Genomic DNA, 9,968 nt, shown 5'->3' on the forward strand with positions numbered 1-9,968 from the left:
AGATATGTAAAATAGACCTTTTTTTGAGCTTCATTAGCAAAAGTGCCTTTTTAATGGTCTTTGGTGATACTGGCTAATCCATTATTTGTTTTGTTCCTAAAGTTCCTCATAAAACAGATTTCACTGTTACAAAGGTCTATTTATAATGTGAGTAATAGGCATTACAAAATCACAATAAAATCCATTCTAATAGAATTTAGAAATTAATAGACAGAATGGTGGGTTCCTACTGGTTCGGACCAATTCAACTGAACTGGTAGTAGCCTGGCAGGTTGGGTCACTGGGACCAGCAGCGACCCAGGCCTGCCACACCCTCGAACCAGTTCTCCCGCTTTCTCATCTTGTTTTTTGCTTCTGAACATGCGCAGAGCAATTTTAGTGTACTGCATATGCATGCACAGTGCACATCAAGCGTGCATCAAGTGTGCATCAAGTGTGTATAAACGTGTGAAGTACGCACACATGGGGTGCATCCCTGAGCAAACCGGCAGTAGTCTCTGACCCCTGAATAGGCATATATATTGAATAAAATTTAGTATGAATGCAAAAACTAAAACAAGTGAACAAAAACTAGCTGCCTAGGAAAGAGCAAACCACTGTAGAACAGTACTTTCAACTCCCAAACATGCAGACATTCCAGAAGGATGCCAGGATCAATGATATCCAAGGCTACCTACAAGTCTGAAACTCTTCCGTATAAAGGGAAGGCTACAAGTCATATCGCTTTTCTTAATATGGGAAGATACATACAAGGAGAACATCTTTATGAGTTGGGTCACTATTACCTCCTTCAAGTCAGCTCTGCTCTTCCTAGAGTTTGACCACCTTTATGACTATTCCCTTCCTGAAAGAGTCACTTTGACCAAGCTCACTAGTGAGGAAGCTCATTTCATCAATCACCCTAACCTCTTCCTCAGAATTAAGAAGCTGAGTTAAATCTCATATAACTTTGGAAGATGCTGTCTCCTTCTCAGATCTCTTCCACACAGACTCCAAACCTAAGCTCAGTTAAGCAATTTTGTCAGTATACCTATTCCACAGTGGTTCTCAGAATAGCATAGCACTTAAACTTATATATCTCTTTGCAGTGCTTTACAGCCCTTTCTAAGCAGTTTACAGAGTCAGCATGTTGCCCCCAACAATCTGGGTCCTCATTTTACCAACCTCGGAAGGATGGAAGGCTGAGTCAACCCTGAGCCTGGTGAGATTCGATCTGCCAAACTGGCAGCCGGTGATCAGCAGAAGTAGCCTGCAGTACTGCACACTATCCACTGCGCCATTGTGGCTCTTATGATCTTCTTGTGCCTCAGCAAGTAAAAGTTATAGTAAATACTGTAGTGGTGGCATAGTCTACTGTTACAAAAAGGGCAAACAAGAAAGCTTTGCCAATCTTATTGCCACAGTGAAAGCTCAGATAGAAGATCTCCATGGTCAATTAAGTTGACTTCTGCTCTTTCTTTACCAATACCAATTCTCTACCACTGTCTCTTCTGCTGCTACATCTCCCAGAGCTCTTCAGTAAACTGAGGGCTCTCCTGAAATGGGTTGATAGAGAGAGGCCACTTAGGGACAATCTTATCATGGGGTCCTCTATTATTGTGAGAACCCACATCATATGAAGCTTTATTGGCTCAAGCCAGGATTTTGAATTGGGCCCGCGAATGGAGAGAAAGAATTCACAAGACAGAATCAAAATGTCTAGTTTTAGTTAGAATCCTTGGAGTTTTGCAATAGATGATTATTCCATATCATTGTTCAGAGACATCACTTCTGCCAAAGAGATGACCTAAACAAGGCAGGAATAGTAGTTGCAAAAACAAGCTTTAAGCCTGGGAAGTAAAGAAAGCATGGAAAAGAAACTAAAATGGATTCCTCCTTAATGTACTGGAGCAGGGCTCTCCAACTTTGACAACTTTAAACCTTGTGGACTTGAACTCTGAGAACTCTAGAAGTTGAAGTCCACAAGTCTTAAAGTTGCCAAGGTTGGAGGGCCCTGTACTGGAGTTTAAAAAAAAGGAGGAAGTGGAAAATCCAGAGACTAGTTATTAGAAAAGATGAAGCTGATCCTTTTTGACATTTACTGATTTTGCTCCATTAGGGAAATGGGAAACGTAGAACAATATAAAAATGCAATGGTGTCATACCTAATGGCCAATTATTCACCTTCTTTTAATGTTCCTTTGCCTATCCTCCAAGTTGCTTTATGCTGCCAAATTCACCATTCAGCTGAATTGTCTACTTCCTTTGAATAGCTATTAGTAGTAGCATACTTCAGTTAATGTGCAACCATTGTTGCATTGAATGAGCAAATCATTTGGGAGCTTCAAAAGTGCCTTTTAGTTTTAGTGGTGCATATTCCAGGAAATATTAATTTACAAAAACTGATGCATGATGCCGAAGTATGAAGGGTGGGTTGAGGGATTCATTCAGTTGTTGTTGTTGTTTTTATCAAAAATTGACATTTTGAAAAAATCCACTGAATAGCAATACAAGCAGTAATAGACTTCACACAATTATACAGTTGAATTTGTTTCTTTATGCCTTCTGTTTGGGTTATTTATATTTCTAAATAAATTATAGGATCCTATCATTGCCTTTTGGGTCAGAAGTATTTTCCAGATTTATGACAGTTATTGTTAAGCACATCACAGGAAAGAGTGTAGAATTTTAAGTAGAAATGCTAGACATTTAAGCTATGCATATTACAATAATATTAATTTTAAAAAAACAGAAGGAAGGGAAGCTTTGGAATCTCATTCACACACTAATTTTGCATGGGGAAATTATGATATTCACTACATGACATCTAGACATTAGTGAGTGGATTTTTAAGTATTAAAATATATAGACCCTATCTTTCTATAACAAAGAGTATACATAGCATCTCCCACCCAAGTGTAATGTTCAAAAGTACATAAATTAAACTCACTTTATATTATTATAAACTAAGAATAATTTTAAATGAAATGATATGTCAATTAAAAGAATATTAATTGCAGAAAAAAATTCAATAGAAGCAGATAACAATAAGGCAGTACACCTTTTTCTCCTTTGGCAGATATAACTATATTGGCCCATGAGAGAGAGAGAAAAACAGAATTAAAAATCCATTATTGGGCAATAGACTTTTAGGACTGACTACAATGCCATCAAAGTTTGGATGCAAACTTTCCAGCTCTCCAGAACACTTTTTAAAGATTAAGTGTTACGAAAGAAGGACATAACTTACAAGTCTACCCTCCTTCATGCACAAATGTAATTGTCCTTGTTTTTTCGTATGTATGTGAGTCCTATGTGTATTTTATCCTTTTGATTGTACGCCGCCCCGAGTCCTTCGGGAGAGGGTTGCGGCTAATCAAATAAAATTTATTATTATTTATTATTATTATAAGGGAGGAAACCATTTACTAACAAGTTTTGTGATTAATTTATGTTTAGTTTTCTGTGACAAAACAATGGGAAGTATTTTTGCTCTCAATTTTGAAAATTCAAAGGAATTCCACCATGTGGATGCCAAAACCAAGAAGCTTGTGTCTTCTCTGTGTCTCTGTATCTATTTCTTGTGTGGCTGTTTGTATGTTCCATATCCCTTCTAGTGAAGGCTGTGGGACCAGAGATAGAGACCACTTCTCTGTCACGGCTACTGCTCTCTGGAACAGCATCCCTCTAGAGATATGACGGGTTTTTATTAGTGTAATTCAATTGAATTTATTTATTGGGGTTTTTAAATATTGTGACTTTTTAATTGTTTTTTAGCTATCAGCCTACCTCCTCCTTGTATACGTCTTATATTCGTCCTTGTTATATGTATGTCCTGTCCAGATTTGTATTTGTATTTTGTATTTTATTTGTTTTATTGTACGCCGCCCCGAGTCCTTCGGGAGAGGGTGCGGCTTAGAAATAAATATTCTATTCTATTCTATATAGATGGCTCTTTTCTCTTGGAATTCTAAAAAGCACTAAAGATCTGGCTTTAGCTTCAGGCCTGGCATCAATGTGTTTGTGGCTCCCTAGTTTGGTTTGATTTGTTATTGTTATGATTGTTTTAGTCCAGGGTGCTTGTGGTATTGTATGTTTTTAATTGCATTTATCGGTTTGGTATTTGTTAACAGCCCAGAGTCTATGGGAGTGGTGACTATAGTAAATTTAAATTTAGTGTATGCATGTAGGTGTGGGGGGGAAGGAACTAGTAGCCTCTTTCTTTTCCTTTTCTCATTGGGTGAGAAGAAAGAGAAGGATAGAACAGAAATAATAGAGGAAAAATAAGGGTACCAAAGATGGCTGCTTCTTGTTAGAATTGCTGTCACTTTTATCTGTTCACTTAATCCTTCTTTTCACTGGATGGTGTGAAAGACTGAACCCAATTAAAGCTGAAGAAGCTGTTCCTTTTCATTCATCTACACCAAGGATTTGTAACTTAGTTCAGATTTTTGCAGGGTTTTTAGTGTCTTTCCCAGCACTACAGTTCTCAGGATTTCTCAGGAAGAAGATAGTGTATACTATTAAATCGGGATCTGGTAGTGCTGGTTGCTGTGAAAAAGAGAAGAAAAGGGTCTAGAAGAAGTAAAAGAGAAAAAGAAATGTATAAATAGGGAGGGGGAGAGTCCCTGTTGCAAAAGTGGTGTTAAAAAAAGTTCACTAGTGTAAAAATGCAGAAAAATGATTTGCCAATACCTGGTTACAAAAGTGAGGAAGGCTTTAGAGCTGGATCCAACAATTGTTTTCATTTTATTGTAATCATTTTCCTAGCAACTCAGAGTAGTACAAAAGGTACTCTTTACCACCTATTATAGATTATTATGAGTAATGATGACTGGTCCTAGGTCACCTACTGAAATTGATTTTTGACATGAGATTTAAATACATTTATCCTTGGCCTTAACCCAATATGCTCACTCCCACCTCAGTTTCAGAAGTGATCTATCATCCACTTCACAATCCTGTGGGTGTTAGGGAAAAATTAAAAGATGCATTCTCTTAAATGAGACCAAGGGACACATTAAAAAAAACATCCTTTTTTTCCATTTAATTGTTACGAGGAAAGTGCTCTGGGTGTAAGGCTTTTAAAAAAAGTCTAGGTGGCAGATTTTTGCAATTAAAACCTTATTTCTTTGTAGGTAACCTGCATAAAAAGAGAAAGGCTTTGAGTGTGCAGTTGTGCCAACCATCTTGACATTTTTTTTATCCTCCTTGCAGATGCCCTGAAAAGTGGTGGGGAATACAGTGAGAAGTTTTAAAAAAACAATCTAGTCTTGTAAAGATAGAGGCTGCTGGTAACAATCAGTTGCTAAACTCCTGTTGATCAACACATATTCTAATGTCACCCTGAAGTAATTGTTGTTATGATTTAATTTATTTATTAAACTTTTATGCTGCCCATCTTGCCAGAGGCGACCCTATGTGCTTTTAATGCTGTAAGCACAATATTTATATATTTAGGTGGATTTCCTGCAATATCCTCCTCTATATGTACTACAAAGTAGAAGTTAGAGATAAGAAGTGTGGCCAGGGGAAGTGTTGACAGGAAAAGCAAGTTTCAACACTAATATTTATTTCCCAATCTCTACATTTTATAGAATAGCACTGTCTTATTATTTTAATTGTGAAGGAGAATGCATTGACATAAAAAACTCAATTATATTACAATTATGGGAGCTAGGCATGGGAGAATGTCTAGTAGATTGTGACCAATAATGCTAGTTCATACAGTGGTATTCCTTATGAAAAAAATAAAGAACATTGTTTAATAGATTGTTAGCTGTATGTGACAAAGTCAGCCATATCTGCTAATATTTTCTTTGTAGATACAGTAAGTAAGTAGCTAGGACAGGGATAGGCAGAAGGTAAATTTGAATCTACCGGTACATCACTATGTGATTGGTAATATAACACAAAGTTGGCCACTTCTGTCTAGAAGGTAGAAGGCCCCCCTCAGCAAAGTATCATTTATGCAACACTTTTAGCATCACCTGTCTCTCAGGGCAAAGCTTGGAAAGGTAAAAGGAAAGAGAAGAGAATGACAAGCAGCAAAGTGAATGGCCTCAATTACAGCAGTGATGGGTGCACTGTTGGAAGATCTGAAGGACAGATTGGGGACAGGCTGTCCTGGAGAAAGAAAAGTTCACTAAAAGTTGACATTAATTTAATGTACTGTACATAATTAGTCAATTATGGGGGACAACAGACTCAAACTCAACCCCTCCAAGACTGAGTGGCTGTGGCTACTGGCGCCTCGGTTCAGCCAGCTGATTCCATCACTGGCCATAGGGGGCGAACAATTGCCCCCTGTGGAACGGGCGTGCAATTTGGGCGTCCTCCTAGACGCCCGGCTGTCAATGGATGATCATGTGGCAGCCGTGGCAAGGGGGGCGTTCCACCAGGTTCGCCTGGTGCGCCAATTGCGCCCCCTTCTGGACCGTGATGCCCTACGCACAGTCACTCATGCACTTTTGACGTCTCGCCTGGACTACTGTAACGCTCTCTACATGGGGCTTCCCTTGGGACGCGCCCGAAGACTGCAGCTAGTCCAGAACGCAGCCGCGCGGGTAGTCATGGGGAGTACTAGGTACTCCCACGTAACACCTCTCCTGCGCGAGCTGCATTGGCTGCCTGTGGTCTTTCGGGTGCGTTTCAAGGTTCTGATCACCATCTTTAAAGCGTTCCATGGCATAGGGCCTAGTTACCTGCGGGATCGCATCCTCCCACATACATCCCTGCGGCCAATCCGCTCTCACGGGGAGGGCCTTCTCCTGGTGCCGTCCACGAGGCAATGCCAACGGGCGACACCGAGGAGTAGGGCCTTCTCTGTGATGGGCCCAACCCTCTGGAATGACCTCCCCCCCGATATTAGAACCATTACTGACCTCCGCTCCTTCCGACAGAAACTGAAGACACACCTGTTCCGACTGGCTGGTTTGGCATAATTTTAACGTCTACCTCCTGGCATACACATTCTTACTGGTTTTTAGAGGGATAGTGTTTTAAATTTAACCTGATATTTTAAACTTTTGTATTGATTTATTTATTAGCTGTACAGTTTGAACATATTTTATCCTCCTCTTATATATGTATTTATATAGTTATTTCTATGTTTTAATCTGTTGTATTTTAATACGGACTGTACACCGCCCCGAGTCCCTTTCGGGAGAGGGGGCGGTATATAAACGCTAATAATAAATAAATAAATAAATAAATCAAATTTCGGGGCACCCACAGAATGTTTAATTCTACTTTCCTTTCCAGGGTTAAATGTCACACTCCCTATCATTAGATGGGAAGTGGTGATGAGGGAAAAGAAAATCCAAACTCTGTAATACTTTATTGGTACTGAATAAAATTTCATTCTGAAGGAATTTTGAAATAATCTATAGATGTTAGTTAGTCTGATTTTAAATTTGTCATCATAAAATAGAGAACTATTTTAGGAACATCAAATTGGTAACAGACACAAAATTAGGGATGCAGGAAACAGGAACTGGACATTTTATCCCACTCACTCTACTAAATTAGGTTATAGAGTGCAGACCAACAATAATGTAGAATTAACTGGGCCATATCCATTACTAATCAGGTTGAGTCTTAATCTGCAAGAAATATGTTCTTATTTTGCCTCTTCTTATTTTTAATCAATCATCTTATTTAAACATGTTTTAATGAAGGACCAATCATAAGCAGAACAGAAGCTCAATTTCCTGTGTTTATATACACAGTGTTGACTTTATTATTAATAAAAAAAAGAATAGGCCTTGTCTTATGAAGCCAAATTGTTATGGGAATAATAAATAATATTAGCTTAGCTATTTGGAACAATAAAACACAATTAACTGCCCATGATGGTGAGACCAGCTCTGTTTATGAAGGCATCCTGACTTTCAGATCACTTTCCAAACTTCAGTTGCTATAGCAACTTAAGAAAGCTTTCTAGAAAAAGAAACAACATCACTTATGAACTTCACCCATTCTACTTCATTAAAGTATACCAGCTGTTTATGTTTGTTTGGAGTTTTGAAAGGAACATGTACAGGGTGTGTTACTCAAATCTTGTTTCTTTATGGAAAGATAATTAAAGCCACCAATAAATATCACTAATATATTAACTTATAATCTTTCTGCGAGCCAAAAAAGAAATCCTTTTCTCCTTCCCATGTAGACCCTTCCTTTATATTTTGACTGTATTGTTTTCTTAGACACCATTTTTGCATGTCATCAAAAAGTGCATTTCAGCTCTCATACAACACTAGTGTGATGTTAATTGGCCTAGGACATAATAAAAAAATGATATATTTGTGCATTAATTAAAAAAATATTTGTTTTAAAGGCTGATTTGCATACTGCTTTTAACCTTATATCTGAAAATGCCCTTTTCAGGAAAACTGTTGCATTGGCATACTTAATAATATAGGATAGCTGTTCCTTGTGATTTTGAATACGTAGAAAAACATGAATTTGACACTTTAGCTTTAAAGCATAATAAGCATTTCTCTTTTTAGCAAAATTAAAATTATATTTTGTCATTGATTCCTAGCCTAAAGTTGAGGAGCGATTTCTTGAATTTCCAGCCAATGATGTTGATTCCTGATGAGTTAATGCATTTGGAGAAAACTAGCTTAGGAAAACTTTCTGTTTACTTCTAAATATACTGCATATGAAGATCTTGTTTTACTGTAATTGATTTCCATTGACTTTGAGGTAAATCCCTTGAATTAGTGGTATTTAATTATGAATACTTATAGATTTGTATTTTAAAATGTACCTGAGAAATAAATTCCTTCAATCTTTCATTTAAAAATGGCTGGAAGAGAAATGATAGAGAACAGTGGTTGTTTAGTTGGTTATGACTCTTGAGCTACACAATTATTATTCTAAAATAAAATGTGAAATGGTCAGTTTTAAATAAGAGGATATGTCCAGATCAATAAAATTCTTAGTCTGCATGGACAATACTTTCATTTATTTGTTGGATTTATAACCTGCCCTTTGCTAAACGAGTTGAAGGCAGCATACATAGTATTTTCTCCTCCACTTTCTTCAGCAACCCAGTGACTGGACTAAATTTGGCCAATAAGTTCCATGACCAAGAGTGAACTTGAAACTGGGTCTCCCTGATTTTAGCCCAACACTTTCTCACACTTTCTGGAGAATATCAAATTGTGAAAGGCTATCTTCGGTATTTGAAAGAGAATTAAGGAAGGGAGGGAGGGAGGGAGGGAGGGAGGGAGGAAGGAAGGAAGGAAGGAAGGAAGACTTACCTATTGTTGAAACCACTGTGCCCACAAAATAGAAAGCTCCTGTGAAATCCCATCTTGGTCGAAGGGCATCTACCCTAATACCTGCAGCCATGGCTGCCTCATAGCTTCTTAAGAAGGCCTTCAGCTCAGGGAGACTAATGTTGAAGATCTGGCTAAAGTTGTGAAGGGTCCAGTTCCAACGATGCTGTGCTTCTGCTTCAGATGGGCTCTCAATGGCTGAGAAGATGGTAGCTCCAACAGTCAGGTATGCCCCAATGAGTACTGCTAAAAGGACAAACCTACCATTGTCCTCATTGAAATGTGACATGCAGCAGCAGCCTTTAAGTCTCCTGATAGACATCATCCAAATTTCAGCACCACAGAGGTGATGGAAAATGACCAACACCTCATTGGGGGGACTGGCATGGAGATATTATCCAATTAAAGCATCCAGTAGAGGGGAAAAGATCCTTATTTTGAAGGGTTTCCCTTCTGAGTCATGAGTATTGGCTTGTCATGCTTATGTCAATGTAGGCTTCCATTAACTTGATTTCCACTGAACTCTCCCACATCAGCCTAGGCATATCAATTTTCATAGAACTATTTCGAGAATTCTGTTGCCCCTGAAGCCCACTTCCAAGCATTGGCTGTGCCTTGTAAGGAATGGGTTTTTTCTTCCACCTCAGATAGTTGCACTTGGCCATGTTCTTTGTAGTCTAGCCTTTATCCCGATCAAAAATG

At 38.3% G+C, this 9,968-nt stretch overlaps 1 protein-coding gene across 1 annotated transcript in view; it reads right to left on the reverse strand.

The window, feature by feature from the left end:
* KCNK12 (potassium two pore domain channel subfamily K member 12) overlaps positions 1-9,591 on the reverse strand; it is a gene marked incomplete at both ends in the record, with an annotated part of 39,243 nt that extends 29,652 nt beyond the window's left edge. The window contains one exon of the mRNA XM_081945559.1: positions 9,249-9,591. Within this exon, the coding sequence (XP_081801685.1) occupies positions 9,249-9,591 (343 nt within the window). The remainder of the gene's footprint in view (positions 1-9,248) is intronic.
* Between the last annotated feature and the right edge of the window lie 377 nt (positions 9,592-9,968).

Source organism: Natrix helvetica, assembly GCF_964273705.1.
Source record: "Natrix helvetica genome assembly, chromosome: 2".
Lineage (NCBI taxonomy): Eukaryota > Metazoa > Chordata > Lepidosauria > Squamata > Natricidae > Natrix > Natrix helvetica.